General features: G+C 40.5%; 1 protein-coding gene across 2 annotated transcripts in view; it reads right to left on the bottom strand.

The window, feature by feature from the left end:
• The window catches only part of Ankrd30a (ankyrin repeat domain 30A), a 71,735-nt gene that overhangs the window by 13,648 nt on the left and 38,372 nt on the right, over positions 1 to 19,715 (bottom strand). For both annotated transcript variants that reach the window (XM_028753481.1, XM_028753482.1), the window contains 11 exons: positions 19,185 to 19,352; positions 18,057 to 18,090; positions 17,641 to 17,782; positions 14,522 to 14,735; positions 12,700 to 12,883; positions 11,913 to 12,050; positions 9,877 to 10,833; positions 8,762 to 8,914; positions 4,442 to 4,512; positions 4,019 to 4,112; positions 1,843 to 1,955 (listed from right to left, as the gene is read on the bottom strand). In XM_028753481.1, the coding sequence (XP_028609314.1) occupies positions 1,843 to 1,955; positions 4,019 to 4,112; positions 4,442 to 4,512; positions 8,762 to 8,914; positions 9,877 to 10,833; positions 11,913 to 12,050; positions 12,700 to 12,883; positions 14,522 to 14,735; positions 17,641 to 17,782; positions 18,057 to 18,090; positions 19,185 to 19,352 (2,268 nt within the window). The remainder of the gene's footprint in view (positions 1 to 1,842; positions 1,956 to 4,018; positions 4,113 to 4,441; positions 4,513 to 8,761; positions 8,915 to 9,876; positions 10,834 to 11,912; positions 12,051 to 12,699; positions 12,884 to 14,521; positions 14,736 to 17,640; positions 17,783 to 18,056; positions 18,091 to 19,184; positions 19,353 to 19,715) is intronic.

Below are 19,715 nucleotides of genomic sequence, written 5' to 3'. Positions count from 1 at the left end.
AGGGAGAGACTGGGAGGAACTGGGCGGCACAGAGAGTGGAGGGGAGGAGGGGAGGAGGGGAGAGACTGGGAGGAACTGGGAGGAGCAGAGGGAGGAAAAACTGTGCTCCTATGTATTGAATGAGAAAAGAATCTATTTCCAATGCTGGGGGAGGGGGCTGGCGGCAGAAACACAGATGCTCAATTCCCTGTACTTAAGTCATACTCGTTTGTAGGCATGAGGTAACCAGTCAGCTCTGTGTACTTGTGGGCTCCATATCTAAGAATTCAATTGGCTTTGCATTAATAATAGTGAAGAAGGAAAAACTGGGTTTACATTTTTCCTTGTCATTATTTCCTAAGCAACAGAGGACAACAAATATTTAATTAACTTTTATGCTAGCTTTGGTATTTTATGTAATTTAGAGAGGAGAGACAGTATATTGGAAGCTGGGAAGAGGTTAAATGCAAATAGTATACTATTTTATTTAAAGGACCCAAGAATTCACAGATTTTGCTATCATCTATAGTGTCCTAGATACAATTTCCTAAAGATGCCATAGCAGAGTTGCAGAGTCGCAGAGTTCAGGTTTACTGAAAGCCCCATCTCCTTGTTTAGGCCCCTGCATGTTCAGTAGCAAATTCACGGCAGATAAAGTTTGGGTGTCATTCTCAATCCCTTCTGTGACCCTGAATGCTGGATCATATCCTTGTTCAAGTCTGAAGCCATGTTAGTCATTTAAGGAGTTTACCCACAGCTAGCTGGCAATCCTCCCTTAAGACTAAAGACACAGTGTCATGAGTAACAGGATATTTTTAAGATGTTCAAGGACAAGATAATCAAAAGACTGTCCAGTGTTACCTTTTACAATGCCATGTTCCACGTCTCTGGTGTGGTGCCTGGAACTCTCCAGTCATCACTCTAAGTCTGAGGGAACCGAATTCATCTTCCCTGTCAGACTTCCTCTGATTCCAGGGACAGTACACACTATCGATAAACACACTGTGACAACAGCTGAAGCTCTTCCTAGACAGCATCCACTTTACTGGTAAGAGTCTCCAAGTGCCTAAGAAAATGATCAACTGGATCCCAAGTGGATCCCAATCTGACCACATGCGTGTGTCTCTTCCATCCCCCGATCCTTCTCTAAATAGTCCGGATGCTCCTGTCAGTACCCAGACTGCAGGGCACCACAACTTCTTCCCAGTGTGAGTACACTGAACAATTCCCCATGCTCTGTTCCCTGGCCCTGCTACCCTTTGGTCAACTGGAGTGAAGGACCCTCAGAGTCAGGGCTCTGTCTACATTCTTGTACCAGTACCAAGGGATGACATGACTATATACTATGTATGTGTATGTGTTATGTATTTAAAAAATTTAAAACAGAAGTTTGATATCATGGAAACCTCATATACACATGGGAGATACCCACAGAACAAGTTTCTCTCCATGATAAAATTGTGTAACTAAAGAGAGAGATAAAGAAAATATAAATTACATAAAGGTAATTTATGATATAGTTAAAGAAAACCCCAAATAGGTTTTTAAGATATCACATGCCTAGATAGCGAGAAGAAGGACACTGCAAAGGAAGGAAAGAGATGGAGAGTGGGCCGTGAGAGAGGCATCGAAGCTGATGACAGGTCAGCTGACACACTACACCAAAGGCACTGCACGGTCTCAGAAAACATCAGTGTAAATGTGGTACCTTAGCGAGAAAAAACCTTCAGTCTTGTCTATTTCTGAAGTAAATTTTAAGGTAATTATGAAAATACAGATAGAAATGAACTTGTATGGAGGCATTAGTACAATTAGTTAACTCAGTTAAGAATGGCTAAGAAGACAGAAACACTAAAACCTTACTCTGTCAGTTCCTTTTCTAAAGCACCACTTCTCTTCTGTTCTTGATCCAAAGTATATTCCAGAGACTCTTTCAACTCCATAAGCTTCTTCAGTTTTTCCTTATCCTCTTCAGACTTTGAAAAGAATTTTTAAAGAAAATAATTTTTATTTTTACTCTATTAAAAAAATTATTTCTCTTGTATGTCTATTGGGGGTGTTTTGCATGTGTGCCTGTGAGTGTGTTTCTCTGTGTGTGCACCCATGCATGTGGTTGGGTATGAGTGTGTGTATGCGAGTGTGCATGTGTGTGTGAGTCTATGTGTCTCTGTGTGTACTACACGTGTAAATATGTGTATGTGCGTGTATGTGTGCATGTGTGCACACATAAACTTCAAAATATCGCATATTCTGAATTCTTATAATTTTCTTAGAATGCTACAGAAAATCTGTCATCACTTTGAAATAAATTTAAGAAGTTTGAAGCACTGCTATAAAATGCTCAGGGGCAGTGAGGCAGCCCAGTCCTGACCAATTGAGGACTGCTTTCAGGAGTCAGCACTCTCCTTTCAGCACACAGGTTCTGGGATCAAGTTTAGGTCAGGCTTGGTGGCAAGAGCTTTTATCTGCCTGACCATCATGCCAGCACTTGGGCTTTGTTTGGGTTGGTTTTGTTTACTTTGCTTTAAGCTTTTCAGAAATCAACTGTTACCCAGTATTGCTTGGAACTGACTATGCAGCCTAAGCTGGCACTAACTTTTGGCTATTCTCTGCCTTCAGTCTCTCAAATGCTGGCATTATAGCTATAAACCACACTGCTTGGCACCTTATTAAACTCTTAATTCAGAGAAAACTTCAAAATATCACATATTCTGAATTCTTATCATCTTTTTTGAATGCTACAGAAAATCTGTCATCACTTTGAAATAAGCTTAAGAAGTTTGAAGCCCTGCTATAAAACGCTCAGGGGCAGTGAGGCCGCCCAGTGGATAAAGGTGTTTGCTGCCAATCCTGACCAATTGAGTTTGATCCCTGGAACCTACATGATGGAACGAGACACCCAGGACATGGCATGTACACGTGTCTCCTTCCATCAAAGAAAATAAATAAAGGAAACAGGAGCTAGGCATAGTGCCTTTAATTTCAACACTTGCAAGGCAGAGGTAGCTGGATCTCTGTGAGTTCGAGGCCAGCCTGGTCTACATGTTGAATTCCAGGACAACCAGAGCTAAGCAGTAAAACCCCGTCTCAAAAAACTAGAACAAAATGAGACACAAACCATAAATTTAAATTTGTACTCGATACATTACTCTAAGACTCCTATATAGCAGGTCATCTTCCGCCAGTCTCATAAACTCATCAACAAAAGTGTGCTACTCATACAAAGAGCACACAGTGACTCCGATGGCTGAGGTCAGCGGTGAGAACAGCCCTGTGAGTTGGTGTCTAATACATCTATCTTGTAACCTTTTCTAGTGTTAGCTCTTTAAAAAAAAAACCCGTGGAAAATATAGTTCCCTAGGGGAAAACACTTATATCATGATCTGGTATCTATTTTGGATGAATAAGAAGTATAAGTAATTCATTCTCAAAATCTCAGAGAAAGGCTTTGATTACTAGAAAATTTCAGAATTCTAGATCAAATAACTTAAATTTCTTAGAATTTAAGGATTTACTGTAAAGCTCTAGTGGGGCAATGTTGTCTGATGTCCATAGCAACATACATCTCTTCACCAAGAGACAGAGCTAACTCACAAGCCTACCAGTGCACAGATCATAAACAAGATCTGCTGTGAATATAGCAGCAGACTATCACAGTACTTTATTGAAACGTTAGGGTTGAAATCATTAATTTATGAACTCAGCCAACTTTTCTGCAGAGTGGACTTGTACTGTGAGGAACAAGAATGTGAACAGAAGCAACACCAAGATTTTGTATACTGCCCACTGTGTTCCCACAGCACCACTGAAGAGGACTGCCCACTGTGTGTGTTCCCACAGCATCACTGCAGAGGACTGCCCACTATGTTCCCACAGCACCACTACAGAGGACTGCCCCCTGTGTGTGTTCCCACAGCACCACTGCAGAGGACTGCTCACTGTGTTCCCACAGCACCACTGCAGAAGACTGCCCACTGTGTTCTCACAGAGCACAGACTCTCCCTCTCAGCAGGAAAGAATCCAGAAGAGGACAGCTTACCAAATTCACATTTGACAGGTTTTCCTGAAGTTGTTTGATTTCCTCTGATTGCTTTTTTATTGTAACTTCGAACTTGGAATTTTCAAGTTCAAGCCTAAAATTATATTTTAAAAGAATTATATTTATAAAGCAATTTTTAAAATATCACATAATTTCGAAAATCAACAGTCACTTAATAAACTCTTAAATTTTGAAAAGTCTGAAAAGCAGGTGATTTGGTAACTATAATTTCTCTAGCTATGTTTCGTGGGTTAGGAATCAAGCCCACATCTTCATGAGTAGGCTAAACTCCTAACTGCATTCTTTTTTAAAGGTAAAACCGTGCCCTAGCCTCAGAGGTGCTGCTGTCGTAACTGGCAGAACAGCCACAAGATACTACTTATTTGCTTCAGAAACACTGGAGTCACACTGCTTAAACCATACTTTTGTAGGTGGTCTTCCATCTTCTCAGCACGCTGTACAGCCTCTCTGTGTTGATCCTGTGCCTCTTGCAACTGGAATAAAGAATAAAACAAACCTTTACTAATAAGCTATTCTAATTCTGCATACTTTAATCTTGTGCTACAATTTTCCAGAACACAGAGATACCCCTGATCTCTGCTGTTCATGTGCACGTCTCTGGAGTGACGGCAAATTTAACTGAGTTCTTGCAACAGGAATTTATGCTCTCAAAAACTAAAATATTACCTAGCCCTTTACAGAAAATTTACTGATGTCTGTTGTGACTGACAGCCCCATTTGTAAATCATAGTCTACTAGTGCCTGGCTAGCTCAGCGAGCAGAGCAGGGAAGTCTTAACTGTATCTAACCAGATGTGCAAAACAACAACACTGGTGAAACTAAGAAAAGAGAATTTTTTTTCTTTCTTTTTGAGACAGGGCCCTGAGTCTCCTAGAACTTGTTCTGTAGACTAGTCTGGCCTTGAACTTAAGAGATATGTCTGCCTTAACCTCCCTAGTGCTGGGATTAAAAGCATGTGCCACCACAGCCTGGCAGGAATTTCCAGCACCATCTTGTCATTTATGATTTTAAAAATTCTTATGTATATGTGCTATCTACCTATTTATCTATAAATTGTCATAGCTCTGCCAGTTATGATGAATATAACATTTTAATGATAGCTAGTTGCCTTATGAAATAGTTTCAGTGGAGGTATATCCACAAGGAAGCCAGAATTCCTGGGTCTAAACCCCATCTCCTCCAGTTGCTAGATGTATAGATTCTAAGCAAATAAACTTTCTGTATCCTAGTGTCTTTATCTGTGAAATGGACATGATCCTACCCACGTCAATGGACTACTGAGAAGACTAATTAGGGAATATAAAGTACTTGAAGCCTACATGGCAGTGAGAGAGATTTTGGGCGGGTGCTATGGCGACCATAGACGAGGTCCTCTACACAAAATGCACCGGCTTATGAAGCTGAATATGGCAGGAAATGGGGAGACTGAGGCCCACATTGTAGCCCTAGGACTTCCTGCAGCTTCTGGAAATCTCTCAGGCACCAGAAGCTTTGTCCACACGCTCAGTTTAGCTTCTCCTTTTCCTCCATACTACTGAGCTGGCATGGATCACACAGTGCAGTAAACTGTTTGCTGGTGTGAGCAGGAAATGCATGACAACCAGAGGCTCTGTGGATAAACTGAAATCCTTAAAGCAATACACTCCCCAAAGTGTGTTGGGCTGCTTCCGCCAGTCCTCTGATGGTCCATGAAGGTTTTGCAGTAGGAATATCAGAAAAGCTCCAGACAGAGAGCCTCACAGCTGCACTTCCTCTAGACTTTCAGATCCCAACTCTGGCCACATAATGAAAGAAGGCAAATGGAGTTACTTTTTTCTCATGGTGAGAAAAAAAATGTTTGACAGAACATTTCTCCTCTACTAAATTATATGCTTCCATTTCGTGTGCAATTCCTTAAAATATATCTAGAGTAAGAGCCTTATTACAGGGTGTAGGTATAAAATTCAGTTGATGAAGTACTTGTCTGGTACACATGAAGCCCTAGGTTTGAGCCTCAGCAAGACACAAACCAGGCATGATGGCATTTGTCTATAACTGTAGCATTTGGGAGGTAGAGACAGGAGGGTCAGAAGTTCAAATCCATCCTCAGCTATATTACAGTTTGAAGCCATCCTAGGATACATGACACCGTCTCAAAAAAAAAAAAAAAAGCCTTATCACCTTAAGGTCTCAAGAGAAGTAATTACTGGTAAGGTATGAAGTACCTAATTCTATTCTAATGACTATTAAGCAAAAACATTTCAAGTTATTCAAGGGTATGAGCAAAGACGTGGGCCTAGGTAACTAAGGTGATAAAATCCCACCACAGGGAAACGCAGCACACTGGACGGTAAAGTGCCCTGTAAACCAGAGTTCACCATTAACAACAGCCAAGAAGTAAAGAGCCCAAAACCCGCCAACTGATGAAGGGAGAATAGCAACAGCCTGTTACGGCAACAGGAAGACACAAGGAAGATACCAAGGACTGACAGCCGTGCTGAGAGAACAAGCTGTTCAAAAGGAGTGAATATTGTATGATATAAAATGCTCATGAAAAAGAAATTATATACAGACATAAATAGATGGGTAGGTCTGGGGAAGACAAGAGGACGAGGGTGACACTGAGAGGCGTAAGGTTTCCTCCCTACGATAAGGTTCTCATGACTGTGATGATGACTATGCATCTGTAAACACACTGTGATGCAGAGTTTTTACTTGAAATGGTGAGCTGTGTACTGTATGTTCGTGATAACTCAACACTGTTGTTCATTTTGCAAGCCAGGTATACTGGGACCTACTTATAACCCAGCACTTGAGAGGAGGAGGCAGGAGGATGGCTGCAAACTGCAGGACAGCCTGCTTCATGCAGTTACTTCTAGATCAGTTTGGAGCTACAGAGATTCTACACCAAACACACAGAACAGATGGTAGAATCCAGACACTGTTTTCATTTTGTTTTAGATACGAATACTATATATGATCTGAATATTTCCATATGGTCATATTTCTAAGTCAAAGTAATGCCTAGCTTTGGAGAGACAGATTTTAAATTATCCTAAAACATTTGCTTTTTGTTTATTTCTGTCACAAGGGATTGAACATAAAGCCTCAAATGTTCAAGGCGAACACTGCACCTGACCACACTCCTCAGTCCCTTTAAAACTTTTTCAGGCCAGCCTCAAACTCAGTCCTCCAAATAGCTGACATACAGGTGTGCTGCCATACCTGGCTAGCATCTGCATTTCTGAACAACATATATGGCCTTTTTATACAAGTTGTCTTGAAATTCATTAAATAAGTTTCAAAGATACTATATCCACTCACAAAAGGGGGGTAAAAAGTAGGCAGATTTTCTGGAACTTTCCATAAACAGCATCTCTAAGTTTAACCTACTTTATCTCAACTGGAATAGAAATATCTCTGAGGAACAATATATAGTTCTCAATTTCCACAAGGATACATTAAAGAAAGACAAGAAATTTTAAGAAAAAAATAGAGGGGGCTGGTGAGATGGCTCAGTGGTTAAGAGCACTGGTTGCTCTTCTAGAGGTCCTGAGTTCAGTTCCCAGCAACCACATGGTGGCTCACAACCATCTGTAATGAAATCCGATGCACTCTTCCAGTGTGTGTCTGAGACAGTGGTAGTATACTCATATACATAAAGTAAATGAATCTTTAAAAAGAAGAAGAAGGAGAAGGAAGAGGAGGAAGAGGAGGAAGAGGAGGAGGAGGAGGAGGAGAAGGAGAAGCAGCAGCTATCCCAACCATTTAAAAAAAGAAAAGAAAAAAGAAAAAAAATGGGGCCAGTGAGCTGGCTCTGGAGGTTGAAGGTGTCTGTGGCCAAGGATGATGTAAGTCAGACCTCTAGAGCTCATGTGAATGGAAGACGAGGACAGACCCCACAAGCTGTCCTCCACACTCCCCTGGAATGAGGTAGCATGCTTGGCCTGTTCCCTCACAAGAAATAAGTGCATTTTTTTTAAGTCAAAGAAAAAAAATGGTAGAATAAAAGTGGAGTTTAAGAAGTAAGTTCATCTATAGGGGGATGGGAGCCATTACAAGGTCCCCTTCAATTACTGGAGGTCAGGCCTCTATCCCCACCTTCACAAGATTAGAATCTCCACAGCCCTTCTATACTTAGAGAAGGGAGGAGATGTCAGGGGCATCCCTGCTTATACACTGAAGGCCTAAAATCAGCCATAGGCCTAAAATCATCAAAAGACCTTTCATACATGTATACTAACACCAAGTCTTGGGTCTCTGTAGAAAAACATTGAAACAGATGGCTATAAGGTATTGTAAACAGGCAGCTTTTGTGGAAATTTACAAGCCTGAGAAGTCATAGACCTTGTAAATAGGTAGCCTTGGCAGACAATACCAACTTAGATAAGGACGAGCGAGTCATAGGCAGAGTCATAGCGACTTGTCCCCTGAACCTTCACCCAGCCGATACCCGGTTCTGAAGATATCTGTATTCCCCCTGAACATCCACACTCCAGTGTCATTTCCTTCCCCACATCCTGCCTTTCTGTGTTTATAACCCCTGTGTGAATGAATTACGATTTGAGAAAAAATAAATTATTTAATTAAAAACAAAACAAAAAAAAAAGAATTAAACGTCAAAAAAAAAAAAAAGAAGTAAGTTCATTATGAAGGTAATGGCAGACTACAATGAAAATCTTAAAAAAAAAAGCTCTTTGCTGAAATCATCCTGAGCAGCTGGCATACCAAATTCATACGCACCTGACTTCTGACCTGACTTAATTTCTTCTTTAAGTCTCGTGCCTCCTCTTCTAAATTGTTGCGGTAGCGGGAGGAAACTTCTAGCGAAGCCTCTGACATTGACTGCTTTTTCAGGGTATCTGCCAGTTCTTGTTGAAGTTGTCTTACAACTACCTGATAATACATTTGTTATGAATTTTATAAAACATATTATAACATTAATACCATTTATTTCTTCCACATGCTCTGAGGAATATCACTGCAAATAGTAGTGTGTGTACATGGGGCTGGCAGGGATGAACTCTACATTGTGAAACTTTTTTATATACTTTATTTTTAATTTACTCATAATTAAAATTTTCATCTTTGAACTGACATGTAAAAGTATAAAATTGTATAGTGTACATACTGTTTTGATATTTGTATATATTATCTAGCGTTTAAGTCAAGTTAGACACAGTTATGGCTTCAAACATTGATCATTTCTTTATGGTGAAATCATTTCTTCTAGATGTTTGAAATTAGGGTATGTTATTGTTCACTAGCTCCACATTTCCTGCTCTTCACTGTAACTGACTAACTGACCCACTGACCCGCTGACCCACACCTCCATCCTTGTCTCACCCCCAGCTCCAAAAACCACTTCTGTACTTTGGAGCTTTTAAGAAATTAGCTTATTAAGATTATTTATTATTAGGAAGATCACATGGTCCTTGTGTTTCTGTGCCTGGTCTTCAGTTATCGCCCTTTACCTAGCTTTGAGTAGAGTCACTAGATTTTTATTTTTAGCTAGACTTAACACTTAATATTAACAAACAGTATTTTAAATTTCTCTTTGGGATGTTTTAAAAATATTTATCTTTCTTAGGGTCACAGAGATGGCTCAGTGGTTCAGAGCAATGACTGGTTTTTGAGAGGACTGGTTTTTGGGTTTTTTGGGTTTGATTCCTAGCACACACATGGCGGTTCATGACCATGTGTAACTTCCTCTCCAAGGGAGACGATGCCATTGCCTGCCCTCTGTCAACATTCAGCATGCACCTGGTACACAGACATACACGCAGGCACACACCCATACCTCCCCCAGACAGAAATAAACAAAAGTTTAAACTATACTTCTCTTTTCTGATACTTACTTCTCTTTCTGCTTTCTCAGTCTCGTACTGACACATTCTTTCTTTTAGATGACTGCACTCAATGATTAACTCCTGGTTTCTGTCTTCTAGCCTCAGGCTGTGCTTCTGACTCTCAGCTTGGAATCTGTTTAGCACATCCTGGAACTGGTCTTGGATGGTCACTATTGTCTTGTCTTTGCTCTCGGCCTTGTTGGCAGCATCGTCTAGTTGCTGTCGGAGCAGCGTGTTCTCACTCTGCAGCTGAGCCAGCCTCTCCTCTATGGACTCCTGCTTTCCCATGTATTTATTCACTTTCCCTTGCTCATCCTGAAACATGTGCTCCACCTCCTTCATCTGGCACTGTGTCTGGCTGAGGTCTCTCTGCACATGCTTCAAAGCCAGCGTCTTCTCTCTGAGCTCGTCTTTTGTGTGATGAAACTCGATTTCCAGGCTATTCAATTTTCTTTCAGTTTTAGAAAGCTGCTGGGAGAGAACCTCATTGCTGTCTCTGAGGTTAGACATGTCAAAATTCATCTTGTCTTTCAGACGGAACCACTCATCTCTTGCTCTCTGGAAAGCCGTTTCTAGGTCTCTCTTTGCTGTCTGAATTTCAGCATGCTCATGCAGAGCGGAAGCCAGTTGAGATCGGAACGACTCAATGTCTGTTTCCAATCTCTCCTTACTTTGTTTTTCGTTGTCCAGCCTAGAATTCAGCATTGTGTTCTCAGTTTTAAGACTATTAAGCTGTCCACTATACTGGAATATTGTTTTTGTAAATGTTTCTTCATTCAGCTTTATCATCCTTTGAAGATTATCATTCTTCTCATTTGCAATCTTAATATCCTCAAGATACTTCTTTTCCTTCTCCTGGTTATGGTTTTTTATTGTGTCCATTTCTAGTCTTAACACAGCAACTTCATCCTGCAGCCTCTGGTTTTTATCCAATAGATCTTTTTCTTTTTCCTGACTAACAGAAACCTAAGTAAGAAAAGAGACACTTAGCTAGCAGTCTATGAAATGTCACAATTTCCTATAGAATTCAAGAACAGCATGTAAAGTTCTTCAACCTAAGTGCTGAAACTCATATATCAACTGGAGAAATAAACTAATTCTGAGCTTATAGAAGTATAATTCCTAAAAGTTCATAAGCGTAATCGAAGACAATGACTTTATGAAATTAAGAGAGAAATACCTTTTAAGAAACTTAGCACTGGAAAAGCCTTTCTCTGAATTACAACAGGCTTCAGGCACCAAGTCCAAGATTACTAAATTTGTTGACATTTCACATCAGGAGCTGGCTTCACACAAGTGAGGACCACAGCACAGTTCCCAGCACCCATGTAAGTGCTGGGGTGAGTGGCAGCCCACCTGCAACCGCAACACGTGGGAAGCCAAGATGGGAGATCTCCGGGCAAGCTGGCTTGGTGGGCTAGCCAAGCAGGTTCAGAGAGAGCCCCTGCATCAACATGTCAAGTGCAGAGAAACCAAAGAGTCACCTACCATCAACTTCTACGTCCATGCACACGTGTTCACAAACAAATGTGAACACACAAACATACCATACACATATGCCAAAAAAAAAATCAGGTTTACACTTTAGTGTAAATAATCAGTCTGTAATAAGACCCTTCATTTACACAGAAGAAATTTCCCAAAGCTCTTTTAGTTCTTTTTATCCAGAAAGACTCTTCTAACATTATTTTTAGTCTGTCATTGAAACCATATTTATTGATAAATGCTAAAAATAAGCACTATACAAATAAGTATGTCTACACAGGTGCGAGAACTCTTGTCACCACCACTGTGAAAAGGAGAGATTAAAAATTTAACAAGTTGCAGAATTCCCCAGTCCCCTTACACTGTGGCTAGCGCTCCCCCACCAGAGCACTTATTCCTTTATATTACTTCAGACAGCAGGAAGTCTCCTGAAACAGGTTTCTATACATGCACACATATGGTTCAGAAATCCTCTGTTTTCTGTGCTCCATAAGGCTGGTTCTGAAAATATGTAAATACATAAGTGCACAAACGCATCTTTTGAAAACTAAAGAAAATACCTCAGAAGTCATTTTCTTCTGTGTCATCTCTAGCTCCTTTTGCTTGCAGAGATGATTTGCAAGAATCCCATCTTGTAACATTCTGGCATTCTGTTCTCGGGAAAGCTGCCGCTGAGCCTCATTTCGTTCCTCTAAAACCTAGAGATACAGTGATGAAGTTCTCAGTCTCATACCTCTGTGCCTGTTTCGGACATGGTATCTAAAAGCTTACTTAGGGCTAGAACATTAAAAACATACTAGAGACAGCCAATGAAAACATGAGGAACCCACATAAAACACTCAATTTGTACTACATATTGTAGTTAAATTGCTTAGAAAACTAAACTACTTCCTACAGGTGGAAAGGATATTGTGAACTACAGTTTATTGCAACCATTTAACTAGTTTTAACAGTTTCAAAGTCGGCTTTTATTTTTAAGAGTGCTAAACTAACTTTATTTTCCAGATTAAACTTACTTTCCATTACTTCACTTTGAAAAGATATATGTGATACCCATCTGTTTCCAAGAGTCACAATAAGTAATTTCAGCTATGTTAAGATTTATTCTCAGCATGAGGTGCCATCGGTCAACACTGGACTGTATATACCAATTACATCAACTAGTGATGATGTTGATTTCTATCATGTTCATAATGTTTGCATAATAAGGAAACACCGATCTTAAGTGGCTCATGGAGCTCTATACTCGGATGTATGAGTGTAAATATACAACACATATAACTAACGTGACATTAAAATACAACAAATAAAGGTAGGAGTAAGACATTTTACCGGGGCTTAGCTTACCTGGTTGAGGTGACTTCTCATCGTCTTCAGCTCCATCTCCAGGGTCCTGAGAGAGACTTCAAGCTGCTGCCTGGCTTCCACCTCGCTCTGATACTGCTCGCCTCTCCTTCTAAGTTGCTCCACGGTTTTCTCAGAAAGCTGATCTGCACTTCTTCTCTTCTCTTCCTCTTGTTTCAGTGCAAACCTGAAGTTAAAATTAACTTGTTTTTACAAAACAAAGATCACTTTGTGACCCGGACCTAAACATGGTATAATGTAGTGTCCTAATAAGACTTCTCTGTTATTAAATAATTTGTTCCACTTTATGATTCATGAGTTTAATTTCTTACTTTAATCTCTTCTAAAGCCCATATGCTCTTGATGACAATAAGGATGAATAAAAACTTTAATTAGCAAGTTTCTAGAAGTCTGGTAAATATTATTGAAAAGGAATTTTGAACTCATTCAGTAAAGTTACGATAAAATTATCTTTTGTAGGGAGAGAGATGGCTCTGTGGCTGCTCTTCTTCCAGAACTCCAGTTCGGCTCAGAGCATCCACACGGTAGCTCACAGCCATCTACAGCAACAGTTCTAAAGGAGCCAATGCCCCTCTCTGGCCTCCACAGGCACTGCACACATGCAGCACACAGACAGACATGTGGACAAAACTTCCAAACTCATGAAGCAAATCTTTTTAAAAAGGAAATTATTAGCCGGGCGGTGGTGGTGCACGCCTTTAATCCCAGCACTTGGGAGGCAGAGGCAGGCGGATTTCTGAGTTCGAGAGTTCAAGGCTAGCCTGGTCTACAGAGTGAGTTCCAGGACAGCCAGGGCTACACAGAGAAACCCTGTCTCGAAAAACCAAAAAAAAAAAAAAAAGGAAATTATTAATTATTACACAGTTGTATTTACTTCTTAATCAAAACAGACAATTTAAACTTAATTGTTTAAAAGGTATTAGTTATAAAGATTAGACTGTGATCAGAAGTAAAATTTTTAACTTTATGAAATATTTCAGGCCTCCCTAAAGCACTGCATCTTAAGATAGCACTTTCTAATGTTCCATATAACACATACACCAAAACTTTAGCCAAATTAAAAAACAATTCCAAATTAATAAAATTAGAAAAAAATGGATTTTTTCCTATCCATAAGGTAATAAGGTTATACTTTCAAAATCTTTATTCCATCAACTGGAAAATCTGAAAGAAACTGATGAATTTCATAATGTATGTGACATACCAACATTAAGCCAAAAAGAGATTTAAAAATGTAAGTAAATCCCTCACAAGTAAAAAGACCAAAACAACAAGAAAACCCAGGTCCAGAATACGAAGCTGGCACTGTATTGATAACCTAAATCAGATAAAAAACAAACAAACAAACAACAAAGGAAATGTATTCATCAATCTACCTGATGAACACAGATGCAAAAATTCCTATTAAGATATGCTAGTCGAATTAAAAACACATCAAAAAGGTCATCCACCACGATTAAGTTGGCTTCATCCCAGAGATTTAAGGATGGTTCAGCATATGTAAGTCAGGAAGCGTAGCTCACCACATGATCGTCTCACTATCTACAGAAGAGGCTGTTGAAAAGGCTCTAACACACCTTCAAAGCTGAGCTGCCGCGGCTGGAATACAGGTCAGAGGGTAAAGGCACGTGCTCTAAGCCAGACTGCTTGAGTTGGATCTCTAGGACCCACATGGTGGAAGGAGGCTGGCCCTCCCAAGTTAGCACCCGACTTGCACACACTTGCAAGGTGTACAGGCTAGTATACGAATGAGTGATGTAAGAGAGCATTAACCATTAATAAACAACATGCAGAGACAGCACACCTCAGCCTGCAGAGCTCCTGCTCCCATCCGACCTTCTCATGCTCCAGCCGTGACTTCACTTCTTCTGTCTCTGACACTTCCTGCTGTAATCCCTTATATCTGTTCTCCATTCTTTTCAGTTTTCCTGTAAGTAGTTCGCAGTGGCTTCTTTTAAGTTCTATTAATCTTTTGTATGAATAAACAGCATCCCGGATTTTCAATAGACTAACAGTATCTGAATGAGGAGAAAATGAGAGACAGATAAAATGAGTGTGCATATTAGAAGAAGCCTGAATGCTTGCGTTCATTCACTTACACTAAATGCCTACAATGTGGAACACCTTACACTAGGCTCTGAAAATAACACAGGTGACTCTTGCTCTAGGTCAGCTTAAAAGAACAGGTGGGATTTAGACACAATGGGTTTGTTCTTATAAAACTGGATAGAACTGGAGATCTTCATGTTAAGCTAAACTTAGTCAATCATTCCATGTTAGATTTAAAACAGAGAAACAAAAAGCATTTAATGAGCCTCTATGTCAATCTGTTTTTAGCCAAGACGAGGTGACAGTTATGGAGCCACAGTCCCACTGGAAACAACACAAATGAAGACAGATAAAATGTCTTAAATAATAATCTCATGACTTGATCCTTAATAGAGAAATGAAATTTATGAGCATCCCAGGCCTGACTCTCTTACCACTCAGAGGAAGAACTGAAGTAGAGCTCCCTCCACTTGCTGAGTTGAGGTGATATAAGTTCAGAGTCTGATAATCAAAGACTGCTTGAGATCACAGGACAGGCCGGGCGGTGGTGGCGCACGCCTTTAATCCCAGCACTTGGGAGGCAGAGGCAGGCGGATTTCTGAGGCCAGCCTGGTCTACAGAGTGAGTTCCAGGACAGCCAGGGCTACACAGAGAAACCCTGCCTTGAAAAACCTACAAAAAAAAAAAAAAAGAAAAGAAAAAAAAGAAAAAAAAAGAGATCACAGGACAGACCAGAGAGGAGACAGCAACACAGATAAAGAACCTGCAGGGCTGTACAGGACCCGGAATACTTAGCCAAGTACTGAACAAAGCATGTATAGCAAGAAACCACATCAACCAAGGATAAACTTTCTGAAAAGATTAGCTGAAATCTCATCCACTGCTCCTATAAGAAGAATATCTATTCTGCTCAGTCAGGCTGGACAATACATTTTACAAGATATTAGATACAGATCAGAAAGGAGCTCACCAAAGACAGTAAAGGAAAAGAAATTCATGGAAAATGCTTGCCATTAATTAGTAGTGTAATGTACATTAACACCAGAATGATATGCATACTATGCAGCCATTAGAACAGCTAAGATTTAAAATGCTGATAATCAGTGTTTCTGAGGACACACACTTAGAGCATATTTTCCTGCAAGTTGGGAGGAGCTAAGGTGGGAGGAGTAAGGAGAGGAAGAGGAGGAGCTAGGGGAGAAGGCCAGAGAGAGGGGAACATGGCAGAGGATGTGTGTGTGTCTCTAGCAGTCAAAGGTAGTTGATATATCTAGGTTGGGTATTGAGTTATACCTCTAATTGTGTGGGCATCATGTTATTGAGCATTACCAAACATATAAAGCCTTTGGTTAATCTTTAACCATTAAAGTCTCATTTCTACCAGGTACCACGTGGATGGTGGGATGGTCTGGGCTCAGCCCAGTCTTGTGGAGACAGCATGGAAAACTGGCAGAGCCATCTCCGACACTGGCGTCTCGTGGGTGGCAGGGCCGGCGTCTCTGGCCACCTGAGCCATGCAGCAGTGAGTGCCTAGACTAGTCGGGAACATGGTGGCTCCGTAACCACAAGCCAGATCGGGTGATGCCGCCATTTTAAGTATCTCCTGCAATACACACACACTGGATCTCTCCTATCTCATGGGTGGGAAGACAGAACAGGGACATGCTGGAGAACAATCTGTCAGCGTTTTAACAAGGAGCGGGGGAGAAATGGAGGCTTCTTTGATAGATTTGTTAACTATGCTGATTATGGTAATTAAATATGTTTAATACAAATGTTGAAACTAACCAAATCACCCTTTGTATATCAATATGCCTTACTGAAACTGTATAAAACAAACCATTCTTTCTTTCTTTTTTTTTTTCCCTTTTTTTTTTTGTTTTTGTTTTTCAAGACATGGTTTCTCTATATAACCCTGGCTGTCCTGGAACTCACTCTGTAGACCAGGCTGGCCTTGAAATCAGAAATCCGCCTGTCTCTACCTCCCAAGTGCTGGGATTAAAGGCATGCGCCACCACTGCCTGGGAAAACAAACCATTCTACTGCAACTTCTAAGACAATCGAAACAGAAAAGTCAGGAGAAAGCTCAAGGACCGAGCAATTTAACCTTGTAGCAAAGAGTTCATATGATCAGGTCTGAATCTTAACAATTACATAATTACACTTAAAAAAGAGACCAGGTTTGCAGGAGGTGGGTTAGCAAGAACAAACGGCTTTCTAGGCTTACAGCTTTCTAGGCAGAGACCAGGTATCATAGGGTTACTATTCTGATGAAACACTACAACCAAAGCAACTTGAGGAGGAAAGGGTTTATTTGGTTTAGACTTCCACATGACTGTTCATCACTGAAGGAAATCAGCACAGGAATGTAAAAAGGGAGAAACCTGGAGGAAAGGGCTGATGCGAAGTCCATGGAGGGGTGCTCTCAGTGGCTCGCTCATCATGACTTGCTCAACACAGGACTACCAGCCCAGGCTAGAGCTACTTAATGGGATGGACCCTCTCATCAGTCACTAGTTAAGTAAATGTCCTGCAGGTCTGCCTACGGCCAGAGCATCTGGAGGAATATGCTCGGTTAAGGCTCCCTCCTCTCTGACGACTCTAGCTTGTGTCAAGCTGACATAAAGGTAACGTCACCCAGTGACAGTAAGACACAGAAGAAAAGCAAGATGAACAAAGAGATTGGATGTGTCGGTCCCACGAGAGGGACTGCAGTGTTTTGGCTGACAGTATAATGAGCAGCTCACATACTATGATAATACAACACATATTTCTGACAGGAACAGTACTGTCACACATCAGGGTTCCCGGGCAATGCTAAGTGGCATATATCACCATACATCAAAAGGCCTTCCATTTACACAGTGATGATACCTTTACACTCCAGTCTGAGATGCTCGATTTCACACAAAATGCTCTCGTAATCGGGGCCCTGGAGCTCATGGTCCTCGGAGGTTGTTTCAGATGACTCAGTGAAGTCGTCGAGGTTGCCCACGGCAGCAGTCTGCTTGCTGTCCTGTAAAATAAACACTGTTTATGTTCCCTGATGTTTACACTGTGCATCAAATATACAAGCTTTATACAAGCTTTCTGTCTTATACAAGCAGAAAGAGGCACTTTCTAAAAGAACTCCACTGTGGTCAAAAGGACACTGATACCAACCGCCACTGTTTCTTACCTGATAACAATGTCCTGTTTTCACTTTATCTTTCATATCTTTCAACTTACATTTTTAAACATTACTTCATATTTTAAAACAAAATATTGTTCTGCGATCCTCTTTACATTACCTTGTTATTTTTATTAGATGTTTTCTTTGTGGGCCTAAAATAAAAAAAAAACCATTAAAAATCCTTTAATAAAGAATATATAAGATTATTGACTTTTATATAAAACTTCTACATTTGAAACATTTCTTTCACTAATAAAGTTTACAGATTATTTGAAATGTAATAATTTTCTATAGGGTGTTTAGTTATAAACAGAGAGTAAGAGATAAAAATAACTACTACTATCGTAAGAAGAAATTGGAAACACACATATTTCTTTTATTCAGTTGAGCAGGACCTTGAGACTCCAACCTCGACCCCCAAAGCTGGGGTCTGAACTGTGTGCCACCAAGGTCCACAGTGGACTGTTGGTCATCAAATACAGGGTTCTGTGTATTCTAGGCAAGTTCGCTATTACCTGAGCCACATCCCCAGGCCAGAAAGAATTAAACTTAGGTCAAAGTTCCAATGATCACAGAAAAAGGAAAAACATGTTACTTGATAGAAAAAAAAGATACCATTAAGAAAGTTTTTTACTTTTCTTCTTAGTGTGTGAGTGTGTGTGTGTGTGTGTGTGTGTGTGTGCATAAATGTGTGTTATAGCAAGTGAGGAGGTCAGAGAATAATGTGTAAGAGCCGTTCTCTCCTGCGGCCATGTGTGTTCTGGGATATCAGACTCAGGGCCTCACGCTTGGTGGCAAGTGCTTTCATCCTCTAAGCCCTATTGCTGGCCCCATTTGTCGTTGTTACTGTCATTTGTGAGCACTACAATCTCTCTGGAAAGTGCTTCAGAAGTCCTTACATAGGAAACCATTTTGTTTTTGAGATAAGGTAAATGTTGACCTACAGCAGATAACTCTGTAGACTAGGAAAGCCTAGAATTCAATATGTGCTCTAGGCTAGCTTTGAACTCATGACAATCCTCCTGCCTCAGCCTTAGTTACAAGAATAAACCACCATACCTGGACTTGAAACATTTTTAAAAGTGTATATATTTACTTATTGCAATCGGATTCCATGGCAACTCTTTACTGAACTGCTCACCCTCCCAGCAACACCTTGCCTGGAGACTACAACACTGTTTTGTTTCCAAAGCTAAGTAGCCATGGCCAACATTCCTCCAGAAAGAATAAAGAACTCATGTTTTACCTGGATTCACTTTGGTCCGTGTCACTCCAGCGGGAGTCATCCTGCATTTGTAGCGAGCCACCAGCTGGTGAGCCAGCGCTCTCAGTCACTGCCGTCACAACAGACTCTTTGGATAGCCATTTTTCACTTCCCTTTTTCTTTGCTTCCTTCATAAGCAAGGCAGGACCACTATTTAAAAACAAATGTTTTTTTTTTTTAAATGTCTTTTAAAAAGAATTCTACTGACAAAGAATAAAAGAAAAGTAATCTTGGTACAATTCTGACTCTGCGCACTAGCTGAGCACACACTCAGTGGGTGAACAAATCCACAACAGTGCACGTGTGATGTGTCGGAGTTGATCTGTGAGACGTTTTATCTGAGAACAAGGAAAGTTTTTCAGAAGAGGTAAAATCACAAGAGCTTGCTGGGAAACGAAAGCAGCAGAAACCATTTTACAGAACACACGAGAACATAAGGACAAAGACTGGGTGCTCTGTAGGAACATGAGCGAGTGAAACTCAAGCAAACAGCAAGAGGAGAGTAAACTAACC

Source organism: Grammomys surdaster, unplaced genomic scaffold, assembly GCF_004785775.1.
Source record: "Grammomys surdaster isolate TR1022 unplaced genomic scaffold, NIH_TR_1.0 125950, whole genome shotgun sequence".
NCBI lineage: Eukaryota > Metazoa > Chordata > Mammalia > Rodentia > Muridae > Grammomys > Grammomys surdaster.
The sequence above is the reverse complement of the archived record's forward strand: the minus strand, read 5'-3'. Positions and strand labels throughout refer to the sequence as shown.